This window comes from Mesoplodon densirostris, chromosome 7 (genome assembly GCF_025265405.1).
Source record: "Mesoplodon densirostris isolate mMesDen1 chromosome 7, mMesDen1 primary haplotype, whole genome shotgun sequence".
NCBI classification, from domain to species: domain Eukaryota; kingdom Metazoa; phylum Chordata; class Mammalia; order Artiodactyla; family Ziphiidae; genus Mesoplodon; species Mesoplodon densirostris.
Window position 1 is genome coordinate 69,205,282 of NC_082667.1, and position 13,994 is coordinate 69,219,275.

Genomic DNA, 13,994 nt, shown 5'->3' on the forward strand with positions numbered 1-13,994 from the left:
CATATATATGTGTTAGCATACAGTATTTATTTTTCTCTTTCTGACTTCCTTCACTCTGTATGACAGTCTCTAGGTCCATCCACCTCACTACAAATAACTCAGTTTTGTTTCTTTTTATGGCTGAGTAATATTCCATTGTATATATGTGCCAATTCTTTATCCATTCATCTGTCGATGGACACCTTGGTTCCTTCCATGTCCTGGCTATTGTAAATAGAACTGCAGTGAACATTGTGGTACATGCCCCTTTTTGAATTATGGTTTTCTCAGGGTATATGCCCAGTAGTGGGATTGCTAGGCCATATGGTAGTTCTATTTTTAGTTTTTTAAGGAACCTCCATACTGTTCTCCATAGTGGCTGTATCAATTTACATTCCCACCAACAGTGCAAGAGGGTTCCCTTTTCTCCACACCCTCCAGCATTTATTGTTTGTAGATTTTTTGATGATGGCCATTCTGACTGGTGTGAGGTGATACCTCATTGTACTTTTGATTTGCATTTCTCTAATGATTAGTGATGTTAAGCATCCTTTCATGTGTTTGTTGGCAATCTGTGTATCTTCTTTGGAGAAATGTCTGTTTAGGTCTTCTGCCCATTTTTGGATTGGGTTGTGTTTTTTTTTTTTGATATTGAGTTGCATGAGCTGCTTGTAAATTTTGGAGATTAATCCTTTGTCAGTTGCTTCATTTCCAAATATTTTCTCCCATTCTGAGGGTTGTCTTTTTGTCTTGTTTATGGTTTCCTTTGCTGTGCAAAAGCTTTTAAGTTTCATTAGGTCTCATTTAAAATTGAGAAATTTTTAAAGTAAAAGAATATACATACAAGCATACATTCCATGAGCCATCGAGAGTGATGATGTCATTACACATGTAGTTTTGGAAAATTCCTCTCTATACTTGTGAGAGAATGAAAGTGAAAAATGCAAATAATGTTTTACTTTTATTATGAAAATGGTTTTGACTTTGTGAACTCCCTAAGTAGGAGTCTCAGGGACTCCTAGGATCTTCCACACTTTGAGAACTGGTGCTGATTCAGAGTGTACAGTGTTGCTTAGACCATGTGGGGACAGCCTACTGGCACATTCTAATGGATATACTGAATAGGGGCAAATGTTCATGCTTTAAGGAGAGAGTTGACTTTTGCAGACATCCAAAATTAATTTGAACCCAAGCTTGGCAGTAAAGATTCAGAGAATAAAATTGGAGTCAGAAACAAAAGTGATTAGAAAGCTGTGAGCTCAGTTTTGCAAGGGCTCTGACTCTATAGGCATATCCCTCCAAAGAAATGTCAATGATAGCATTATTATTTTTTTTTTTGGAAGAGAATGATGCTCATTTGTCTATCTAAATTCTTATAGTCCTGTTGGAAAAAACAAAAAAATTAGCAAATCCTTACATAACAACTAACCAGACTTTTTACTTTGAATGAACTTCGTATACCTTTGTGATAGTTCTTTGGATTAGAACTAATTGTCATGTCACAGTAGCTTTTCTTTGACATCATGCAGCAGATACTTAACATGTTGCTTTTATTTTTATTTAACTGTAGGATGTAAAATCCTTTCTCCAAAATTTAGAAGTTATCCCTAAACTTCTTAACTACTCTGACAGTGTATGTTAGTCTCTCTTCTTTTTCCTCTTTCTGATTTTTTGCCAAATCCTTTTGGAATTCTTTGCTTCCCTGAAAACCTGTGAGAAGGGAGTCATCAAGGGGGCTATCAGACCACAAGGCCTATTTTAAGTAATGATGCCTGCATGTGTGTTTTGCTGCCATCTCTGCCCTTTGTTTACTCATCTTGGCATTTTATCATGAACCACTTGTAATTGGTATATTGTAATTCCCAACACCCTCCTTCCCCCTAGTGAGAGGTTATTTATTCTTATTCATTTTTTATTTTTCAGAAAACATTTATTGTGCCTACTCAGTGCTGGGCACTTGACTTGATGTAAGGGGTTGAATTCAGGAATAAATAAGAGTCCCTGCCTTAATGGAGCCTGCAGTCTAGAGAGTTTTTAAGAGGGAGGAGGGAAGGAAGAGAGAGTGTAGAGGTGTTAAGAGGATTGGATAGGAGCAATTATTGAAGCTGATGTCTTGGTTGGAACTGAGGACCTAAGTAAAATGTGAAAGAGTTGGGCATCTTCTCTGGGGTCTCCAGGGTAATGCTTCTAAAATTTTTCCTCACCAGTAAGTCTGATTTGTAAAGAAAATGATTATCTTCTATTGAAAGCCTGAAATTTCATTGAACTTTTATAGTTTAGTCTAAACATATGGCCATTATTTTCAATATAAAAATGCCTTGTCCCCAAGTATTTGTCTAAATAAATATTTGACTAAAATACTCTAAAATTTTGTCATTTTATCTTATGCTTTTAATTCCCCCCGGCACATCCCACCACTTACTCCTAGGGCCATTCATTCCCACTTATGTATAGCATTTCTGGTGAATCAATAAAATGAGTTCTTTTTATATCAAGTAGCAGTGAATATGTACACTTAAAGTTGTTAAGAATCTTTTAGGTAGAGCATTCTATGATTTTGAAACGGGAATAAAAGAGCATAGGCATAGAGCATATACTATAGTGGGACATTGTCTTATAGCAGAATTTCTCCACTTCAGTACTATTCACATTTTGGGCCAGATAATTCTTTGTTATGGGGAGCTGTCCTATGCATTGTAGGGTGGTCAGCATTCCTGGCCTCTACCCACTAAATGCCAGCAGCTCCCTCTCCTCACCATCCCAGTTCTGACAAAGAAAAATGTCTTCAGACATCACCAAATGTTCCCTGGGGGCTAAAATTACCCCAACTTGAGAACCACTGATTTACAGGAATGTCTCTGGGAAGGTAAACCTCATTGCTGGCAAGGAGTGCAGATAGTTGACCATGAAATAAATTCTGGAAAGGGAATAAAATACATTAAAGAGGGCATTAGTAGACTTAGTAAAGTAGGAACTAATTGGGGTACCAGTGGCTTAAAAACTTTGGAAAAGATGGTATTGAATAAAGAGATGGTAGCTAAAGAAGGGAAGAGCATCACATTTGAGATGTAACTTGTGAAGCAGCGTGATCATGTATCGGTGGTAGTGGTGGAGATATCTGATATGAAGGGGAATTAAAGGTCATTGGCAGTCTGGAAGAATGAAAAAGTCTGAATTCAGTGTGTTAAAAGTACTTTTCTGGTCATTCCTCAGGCTCCTTTTTCTCTGCTAGCCCCTTAAATATTCTTCAGAATTCTGTCCTAGGCCTTGATCTCTTCTTATTAGGTCCAGTTAGGTAATTACTCAGCACCTTGTGTTTTGTGTGAGGTGAAAGGTTGTATTTTAAATTAGGTTTGGAAAAAGCTTCATATAGTCTGGACCTTGGGTGCTCATCACTGTTGCTACCTGGGTGATATTCTCCCAGGGCTACCTGTGTGGTTAATAAAATCTATATCAGTAGTCTGGCTCTTTCTTCCCTGAACTCAGGACCCACAGAGCCAGTTATCTCTACTAGACCAGTCTTCTGGGGTGTTCTCATTGGCACTTTATACTCAACATTCACAAAACTGAACTCATATCTCCATAGGTGTACTTCTTTCTCTTCCAGTGTTTTCCACCTAATGAATTTATTCATTTAACAAATGTTTATCATGTCACTGTCTTGCCAGGCACTCTGTTATCTAGGGCCTTTGTTCTGAGCAAAATAGACCTAGTCCCTGTCGACGTGGAGTTTATATTCCTTATCCCTCGTCCAGTCATTGGCCAAGTCTTACTGAGTTTTTTAAATTTCCCAAACATTAATGCTCTGTTACTTCTAGGTGGTTGTACATGCTACTTTCTCTACCTGAAACACTATTCTTCTACTTTATAATCTCAGGTCCTTCCCAACTAGCAGGGCTAGATGTTGCTCCTGTACAGTCTCATAACACTTATATTATCCCTATTTTATTATTTATAACATTATATTTTAACTGTCTGTTTACTTGTCTAATTTTTCCTATTAGACTCTAAATAGCCTGAGGCAAAGGTCATAATTCTTGTTTTCTCAGTGTCTAGAAGGTACTTAGTTCATCTGAAATGATTAGTAAATATTTTATTAATTAATATAAGAAAACAATAATGTTGAAGTCACTAGCTAGCAGTGGTTGAGGGGAAGACTGTTACTTACTAAAAGTCACCTGGGAAGGTGAAAGCGAGTACCATATATGTTTTATAGACTTTTTCCCCCAGATTTCAGAATCTCTGCTTAAGCTACAAATACGGACTTTCAATGGAGTGGAGAGTCAGGGTGTAATAGAACAGTGATCCAGAGGTGACATCAGTGTTCCTCTATAAAATCTGGGATAAAAAATTAAATTTGACTCACAATTGAATGTACCTTTATACTGTAACCATTTTGGGATCTGATTCTCTAGTTAAATTTATTCCTTTGAGTATACTTAAGGAATACTGAATTTTCTATTTTCAAGTTAGAATCCTATATGTATATCTCAAGTTTATCCAACTTCATATTCACATTTGCTTACCAACTTTTTTTCCTTTAACATACTTACTTTGTTTTTCCCTTTAAAATTTTTCTAAGATTTTAGGTAGAGTATAATTAATGGTATTTTAATCTACTAAAAGAGACTAAAACCAAAATAAAATGAAGTGATAAATTAAGGTTTGGATTTTAGAAATCTGAATGATCATTTTATTTTTATTTATTTATTTTAAAATGTAATTTATTTATTTTTGTCTGAGTTGGGTGTTCGTTGCTGCATGCAGGCTTTCTCTAGTTGTGGAGAGCGGGGGCTACTCTTCATTGAGGTGCACGGGCTTCTCATTGCGGTGGCTTTTCTTGTTGCAGAGCATGGGCTCTAGGTGCGCAGGCTTCAGTAGTTGTGGCTCGCGGGCTCTAGAGTGCAGGCTCAGTGGTTGTGATGCACAGGCTTAGTTGCTCCGCAGTATGTGGGATCTTCCCAGACCAGGGATCGAACCTGTGTGCCCTGCATTGGCAGGCAGATTCTTAACCGCTGCGCCACCAGGAAGTCCCTGAATGATCATTTTAAACATTGTTCTGATGTCTGTGCTGCTTATGTCTATTCTGAGAGATAATATAATCTAATCAACAAAGGCATGGACAGTTAAAATTTAACTCTGCAAGCTGCCAGCCCTGTGTCCTTTGGCAAGTTACTTAACCTCTCTGTGTCTCAGATTCCTCATCTATAAAATGGGGATAATAGTGTGGACCCCATAGAGTGTTTTTCATGCAGAATGATAGCAATTTAAGCAACCTTAGGATTCACGTAGTTGAAATTTAAAAAATAGTGATCCTTGGGGGAGGAAAAGGTGGCGATGATGGGTTTTAGAAAGTTGAAAAATACTGCCCTAAAATGTTTTTCCCCTTTGATAGCTTTTTGACAGATTGAGAGATGAAAATCCAGATTTTAGGGAGAAAATTATAGCAGTCAACAGTGAACTCACCCAACCTAAACTGGCTCTTAGTGAAGAAGATAAAGAGATCATCATAGAGTCTACCAATATTATATTCCACTGTGCAGCTACAGTAAGGTTTAATGAAAATTTGAGGTAAGTAAAGGTATTTATATGATATTTGAACTACAGCACAGTTAAAAGATCTAATTTGAATTCTACTTTTTAGTCAAGTCATTTGAAAGTGTTTTGAAAATGTTTGCTCTCTGTTAATTGTAGCATTCCGTGTCCTACAGAGTATTAAAAGAATTTTCTTTCTCTTCTTAACAGTTTAAAAACATCGGATAGCTAGTATATGTTTATTAGAAGTTGCCATGAATTTATATATGGGGCAGGGAGGAGGCAAGAAATGGGAAGTGTGGAGTAGAAGAAAGAGAAGTTTACCTTGGGTAGGAGTATTAGTCTTAACAACTAATAGTGTTTATTTCCTCTGCCCTCCATTCTTTCAGAAGTGTATACCCCAGCAGCTTTGTCTACTTCACACATATTCATCTGAAAATTTTAAAAAGTTAGGCTCAGGTTTTGCAGAGTAAGATGAAATGGCTTATACATTGAAGTCATACCCTGTTTTTGTTTTAAAACTTTGGTATCAGTGTTAAGGGCAGGGTACATTGGATATAGGTTTACTTTAGAAACGGTTTGGACTTCCTTCAAAATGCCCTATTTCAAGAAAAAAATAACATTTTAAATGGTCACTATGTTTTTAAAAATCTAACAAATACACATTTCAAATGATGGTGCTTAATTCAGAGCATTTTTTGATTTTGTATACAGTTTTATAATGTTAATCTAATTGTATGGTCTTATATCAGTTAAAATGGTGCACACTTCTTTAGGTTTCATAATTGCTTGAAGGCCTCCTTAAAATGTTTTTAAGTTCAATTATGATTATAAAGGGTTTTGAGATTATCCCCCATATTGTCTAAGTATAGAAGTATAAACCTTAATCGACAGTGTATAACATGACAGTTCAGTGCCAAAGCATTACAGTGAGTTTTGCCTATATTGCAGGTACGGACACTGTAATAGTCCCTTAGATTCCTCTAACAATGCTTTATAGTTTCAGGGTGTTTTCTCGCTCATTATTTCATTCCATGCTTAATGTTACCCAATGTAATGTAATGGTCAAATCCATTTTATGCTTGAGGAAGCTGAGGCAGCACTGTATAATGGAGAGGGCGTGAGCTTTGGAATTACATACCTTAGTTCTAATCTTGACTTTATCCTTTATTATCTGGTGGTAATAATTTATTTACATTTTAGTTCTTTTTATGCAGCAGTTATGTGTTCAGGATTCAAAAGTGACAAAAGAATCTTATTAGAACTATAGTATAATCTCATTTTCATAAAATATGTGTGTACATAGATGTGTATTTATATACATATCTTTTAATATTGGCCAGTTATTATATTTGGATAGTGCGATTATAGGTAGGTTTTTAATATGAAATAGTCCATCTAACTGGTATTTTTCCCGGTAGTTCTAGCTTTCATTTTTTTCATAACCAAAAGAAAGAGTTCACATAGCCTTATGAAACTGTTTTCAAGGAAAAAGGTATATAGATACCTGATAATTATGGTATAGTCCTCAAAGGGAAAATCAGATGCTTTTGAAGGGGAAATTGTTTTGCAAACAGGCAGCATTCATTAGGGTGAAACTCATCCAAGTAACCTTATGAGGAGGACCAAAGTGTAATACTTTTGGGGAATGTTCTCTCCTCTTTCTCTTCCCCTCAGGGTAAGCAAGGTTACCATTAACAAAAGGGAAATCTTTTTATTATTATTCTTTCTTCTTTCACTAGAGATACCATAGTGGAAGGAGGTAGACAGGTGAACAAGAAAATTTATTGTTCTTCTCTTCCTTGTCAGGGCATGCATATTTACTGACCTAATCCTAGTCTTTAGTTGAAATTATTGTTTTCTGTGGAGCAGTTTTAATGGATATTGATGTCTAAGTGGTGATACATTCTAAAATACTGTAAGTTGACATATAATAACTACTTACAAAACAATTATTCTTTATAACCACTTTTTAAGTTAGCCCACAAATAAAAAATGGTTCAGAGCCTTTACTGCCGGGACAAGAAAATCCAGATTTTACTCCCAACATTATACTCTGTATTTTGGGAGAAATCAAAATAAATTGTACACAGATCCTATTTGCAAAGTCCATATTGTCTATTAGAGGAAATGGAATATACTTAAATAACCATAAAATAGGATAGAAAATGTGGAGTTACTGAAGAGCATACATTAAAGTGCTGTGAGAGTTGAGAGGTGACAGAGCTCATTTATTTTCAGATATTGTGGTCTATAAATCTTGAAGTGGGAAAAAATGGATATCAGGATTAGGAATTATAAAGAAATACTGACAAAAGATGAGGAGAGAGTGATATTGAGGATAATAAAGGGAGTTACTTAAATAGTTGACCATAGGTATGGTATCTCTTAGTAAGGAAAGTGAAGGTAGAACAGGGCCATTGGACTTGAGAGTAAAGAAGTATCAAGAGACTAAAGACCATGATGAGGATAGAAAAGAGGCTTACGGGCAGAAATGGGAGGACAGATAGTGTGGTCTGGGGAAAATTCATAGTATGAGATTTTAAAGCTAGAGCAATTTTGGGTGAGAGGGCCCAGGGTATGAATATGAGAGTAGGTGTTCAGAAAGGAGTGGAAGTAAAGATAGATGATTTAGAAAAGATCAAGAAACTGTTGAGCCTAAGGGCATGGATTCTCAAACTTTAGAGTGTATTATGAATCTTAAGGATTACTGGAAAATGTGTTAAAAATGCATAGTCTTGGACTGTATTTGCCAAATTCAGACCCTCTAGTTTTGAGATAATACCCAGGAATCCTCATTTTTAATAAGGGCCTAGGGTGTGATTTAAATTACAAATGACTGGATCCCCTACCCTGATTGATTAATTGTCCCCTTAATAGACATCTGTTTCTATATCTTCATTAAGTTAAAAAAAAATCAGCAGCAGTATAGTGATGAGATCTCATGTAGGTAGTATTTTCTCAGAGGTGGGGAAGGGAGTGATGAGGGAGAGATCAGAATGGCCTGGGGAGCTTATATAAGATGTGATTTAAGGGCTTCCGTGCTGGCGCAGTGGTTGAGAGTCCGCCTGCTGATGCAGGGGACACGGGTTCATGCCCCGGTCTGGGAAGATCCCACATGCCGTGGAGCCTGCGTGTCCAGAGCCTGTGCTCCGCAACGGGAGAGGCCACAACAATGAGAGGCCCGCATACCGCCAAAAAAAAAAAAAAAAAAAAAGATGTGATTTAAGACACATTAAAAAGTGTCTGAAGATGAGGTCCAGCAATCTGCATTTTTAATAAGCTCACAGGTGTCTGTCAAGCAAAGCATGATCTCTGGTTTAAGGTCTTAGAAGTGTTATCAGCATAGATTTTGAACAGCCCAATATGTCAATAGAAGACAGGTGAATAAGAAAATTTATCGGCAGTTCAAGTTGAGCTTTTTCCTTTATTAAAGTGGTTTCTATGTCTACATTAGTGATGGACCATAATTACAAAGATTTGTTCATTTTTGCTCTCCCCCACAAAAGCCAGTGTTATATAAGATGAGTTTATGAATCCCCATAACCAAAACATAGTGAGAACTTTATGTTTGTTTGGTACTACTAAATGCTTTCAGATCTAACATGTCAGGGTCTCAGCCTAAAGTTCAAGGTGTACAAATTGGATGGTAAAAAAACAGTGAGGATACTAGCCTGGCAGAGATACTAAGAGTTAATTACATGGGCACAAAATGCCTTCAGGTTTGCGCTGTCAGGTGTGGATGGATGGGAAGAGGTGAGTAGGCAAAGCTCAGGAGTGCTTCCTCTCTCAAGTTATTCCTTATTTTCAGTGACCCAGAAATTCTGTCACCATCCTCAGGAACCTGTAACAAAATATCCTTTGTGTTCTGTTCCCAAAACATCGCTCTCCCTACCACTATTGTTTTGCAAATGCAAAAGAAAATAGCACATTGCCTTATAGTCTAGTGGACAGTATCCTCTCTGTGAAGCGTCTTTTTTGCTGGATATCTATTTAAATAGATTTTCCTCCCTCAGTTGAGATAAGGAAGGAAAAAGATATACTCATGTTTTTAAGATCCCAACCCAATTAGTCCATTAAAAATGTTTTTTCCTTTTAGTATGTTTTCATAGGTTCTCAGGTAATATTAAATTAAAAGAAAAAATAAGTCCCAAGAGTTTTTCCTCTCATGAATTATTTCTTATTCCTAGTGACCCAGAACTTGTTGTTCTGTCCTCAGAAACCTGTAACAGGATATTCTCTGTATACCTTTTCCAAAACAGTACCCTCCCCATTCCCACTGTTTTGCAAATGTGATACGCATCAAAGAACTACTTTACAGTCAAGTAGACCAGATTCTATCTGTGACATATCCTGGCCTTTTAAAAGAACAGTTGGATTTTTTTCTTCTTAAATACTGAAAATGTAAGAATTTCGGAAAGTACTCAAAACTATTTTTATTAAAAAAAAATTTTCTTGTGGTCTGTCTTTGAAAATATGTTTTCCATAAAACGTAAACATAGAATTTGTAATTTTACTTATTGAAACAATTGCCATATTTCTAACTTTTTCATAGTTATAATTTTCATGATGTGATGATATTTCATCATGTTACTATACTGTAATTTATGTCATGTTCACTTAGTATAGCAAATATAGGGAATTTTTCTGAGGGTGTGGAGAAAAGGGAACCCTCCTACACTGTTGGTGGGAATGTAAATTGGTGCAGCCAATTTCTATGGAGAACAGTATGCAGGTTCCTCAAAAACTAAAAATAGAGTTGCCATATGGTCCAGCAATCCCACTCCTGGGCACATATATCTGGACAAAACTATAATTCAAAAAGATATGTGCAACCCTGTGTTCACAGCAGCACTATTTACAATAGCCAAGACATGGAAACAACCTAACTGTCCATCAACAGATGAATGGATAGAGAAGATGTGGTGGTGGTGTGTGTGTGTGTGTGTGCGTGTGCATGCATACACACACACACACACAGATATTACTCAACCATGAAAAAGAATGAAATAACACCATTTGCAACTACATGGATGGACCTAGAGATTATCATATTACATGAAGTAAGTCAGAAAGAGAAAGACAAATACCATATGATATCACTTATATGCAGAATCTAAAATATGACACAAATGAACTTATCTACAAAACAAACTGACTCACAGACGTAGAGAACAGACTTGTGGTTGCCAAGGGGTAGGGGCGGGGGAGGGTTGGATTGGGAGTTAGGGACTAGAAGATGCAAATTATTACAGATAGAATGGATAAACAACAAGGTCCTAATGTATACACCGGGAACTATATTTAATATCCTGTAATAAACCATAATGGAAAAGAATATGAAGAAGAATATATATGTATAACTGAATCACTTTGCTGTACACCAGAAGCTAACACAACGTTGTAAATCAAGTATACTTCAATTAAAAAACAAAAGCAAAAACACAACCAAAAAACCCAAAAAACAAATTTAGGGAATCTTAATTTCTTTCTGTTTGAAAAATTACGGTTAGAACAAGTTTTTCCTCTCAGTTAATTTCAGTGGGTTAACTAGATTAATAACTCTGTCATTTCTGTAATTCCTGGTACTTTGACCTAGTCTCTTTCAGATCAGTTGTATCAGTTTATAGTGTCACCAACAGTGTATTACTTTGCCAGTTTTTTCACAGTATTACTGGTTTTGGGTATTTCAACTTTTTTTCCTTCAAGTAAGTTATAAACAAAAGTATAATAGAAAGCAAAAACTATCCACCCCTTAAGTAATATTTATTGAATGCCTATTTTGGGACTATATTAAGAATAATGCTGAATACTTGCAAGCTGTTTTTTTTAATTTAACTTTATACAAATCTTAGTAGTTAGTCTCCATTACGTATTCTCCTTTACAGAAGAAGAAATTGAGGCCTGAGTGCTTGAATGACTTTACAAGGTCACCTAATCCTAGCTGATAGGCAGGCTAAACCAGGGTTTGAACCCAGGTCTTATTCCAGAGTCTTGTTTTTAATCCTGTTTCATTTCATAATCTATATATTTAAAAAATATTATTCACACAGATTTTCCATGTTTTTATAGTTGTCAATTATTTTAATGGCTGTATTCTTTCATTGTGATGAGATACCTACTTTATTATACCATTTCATAGTGAATATTTGGGCTCTCTAGGCTTTTGCTATTACTAGATGATGCTTCATCGATTATTTTTCGGCATATATACTTTTGCATTTGTGAAATTAATTACCTCAAATAAATTTCAAGAAGGGAATATATAGATCATCTTGGGGTCTTGCATTTGCCTCTTGTAACAAATGTATTATAACACTCCTTTGAATTTTGTAAGGTAGTCTCAAAAAGGTGTTTGGGTTAATTGCTACAAAGAGAGAAGTCAGCATACTTTTACTTGATTATATGTTAATATAATTTAATGTTTTTGAGTTTTCTTTGACTGTTTTACCCTTATTGATGACTCTACCATAGCATTTTAAAATTACTTAATGATTCTTACTTCTTCGGGTGGTATAGCCATTCATAAAACAGTATGCTTTCAAAAATTAAGAGGCAAAAGAAGTCTAAAATGACTTCAAAAATGTATGCATAAAAGCCAAAGACTGAAATGATCTGTGTCTACTTCTGGGTAATTTAAAATTTTTAATTTGTGCTTTTATTTTTACAATCCTAATATGAAGTTTATTTTATAATCAGAAAAAATTTAAACACAACTGATAGAATGGTTGTACTTCATGTTGAAATAACACACAAAATCTGAGCTAAGGGATCAGTTATAAAGAAACAAAAACCTCTTTGTCCCTTTCTGTCTCTGATGCTCTAAAATGGAAATAAGTTTTTTTTAACAGGTGAAAAAATGACACAGCTTCCCAATTTTTTATTGTCACTTTTTCTTTTACAGAGATGCTGTTCAGTTAAATGTGATTGCTACACGACAGCTTATTCTGCTTGCACAACAGATGAAGAATCTGGAAGTGTTCATGCATGTATCAACGGCATATGCCTACTGCAATCGAAAGCATATTGATGAAGTAGTCTATCCACCCCCTGTGGATCCCAAGAAGCTGATTGATTCTTTAGAGTACGTTTGTTTGAAATTTATATACATTTGCTTTGACCTCAAACTTCGGATCCGAGTTTATCTATTTACATGTATCTCTTGGTCTGTTTCAGTTTCTCTCTCTAAATCTCCACCCACACTTATGTATACATTTATCTCTTCCTTATTCAACAAATTATTGTATATCTACTATGTTCTTTTTATTGTATAGATTTGTACTTAAATGACTCTCCGTAAAGTCAATGTGTAAAGTCAGTGTAGAGCTTTCACTTTTGACCAGGTGTGATGGTTGGAGGAAAGCCTCTGAACAACTCATCCATGGTATTAGAGTCTCTGTTTTTCCGAGGAATCAATCTTAGCCTCTAAGAAGTGCCTGATATCCATGGAGACTAATGACTGCCTATTCAATAGCAAGGTCTAATTTATTAAAAGATTATCCTTTTATTTTGCCCAATGGAGTACAGTTGACCCTTGAACAACACGGGTTTGAACTATGTGGGTTCACTTATATGCAGATTTTTTTCAATAAATAAGTACTCTAGCACTACACAATCTGCAGTTGGTTGAATCTTTTGATGCAGAACCACGATACAGAGGGCTGACTGTAGAGTTATATGTGGATTTTTGACTGCGCAGGGGTCAATGCCCCGACCCCATGTTTTTCAAGTGTCAACTGTATATCTACAGAGGGGCCTTGAATTATTAGGGAATCGGAGGAGTCATGGTCCTTTAATTGATACTCCTAGTGTTGTTTGTCATCTTTCTGAGGACTAGGATCCTGTCATCAATTATTACTTGAGAAATGTTTGCATTTGATGGATACAAATAGGCATGGCCAGGATTTCATTTGCTTCAGCCTTTACTTTCTCATTGAGTGAAACAAACAGTATCAGAGCAAGAATAAATAGAGGGTCTTTTCTTTTATAGACAATAATTATAGAAAATTCCAGTATCCATAGCTTCACATATTTGTTAATCGTCATATAATATTCCTGTGGGCTTTATCCTCCTTTATTCTGTTTGCTCTTTGGTCTCTTTTCTTCCAAGGAATCCTATTCACGTTCAGCTCTTCAGTTACCATCCCCTGTTTTCTCAGTCGAATTCTTTTCTTCCCAAGGGTGCTACAGAATGTTGGTAGCTCCTTCTCCAAGTTTTCTTCTAAAATAAACACATAAGTCCATTTCTTTAAGGCTTTCCTGGAAATATGAGGAAGTTGACAGATTTGTAAGAAAACTAATAAGTATGGGAGCTTACTGAGACATTCTTATGGTAATTCCCTGGTTTCTGTTTTCTAATTCGTTTCTTAGATGGTCCCAAATGTCTACCTCATTTTCCTCAGGTCAGTAGGCAGAAGTGTTTAATATCTCTGGGAAAAGCTGGGTGTGGAAGTTAATAAATCTTTTTACTTTTTCTCTTA

General features: G+C 35.8%; 1 protein-coding gene across 3 annotated transcripts in view; it reads left to right on the plus strand.

Moving 5' to 3' along the window:
- FAR1 (fatty acyl-CoA reductase 1) overlaps positions 1-13,994 on the plus strand; it is a 74,399-nt gene that overhangs the window by 39,468 nt on the left and 20,937 nt on the right. For all 3 annotated transcript variants that reach the window (XM_060104262.1, XM_060104261.1, XM_060104260.1), the window contains 2 exons: positions 5,375-5,550; positions 12,419-12,598. In XM_060104262.1, the coding sequence (XP_059960245.1) occupies positions 5,375-5,550; positions 12,419-12,598 (356 nt within the window). The remainder of the gene's footprint in view (positions 1-5,374; positions 5,551-12,418; positions 12,599-13,994) is intronic.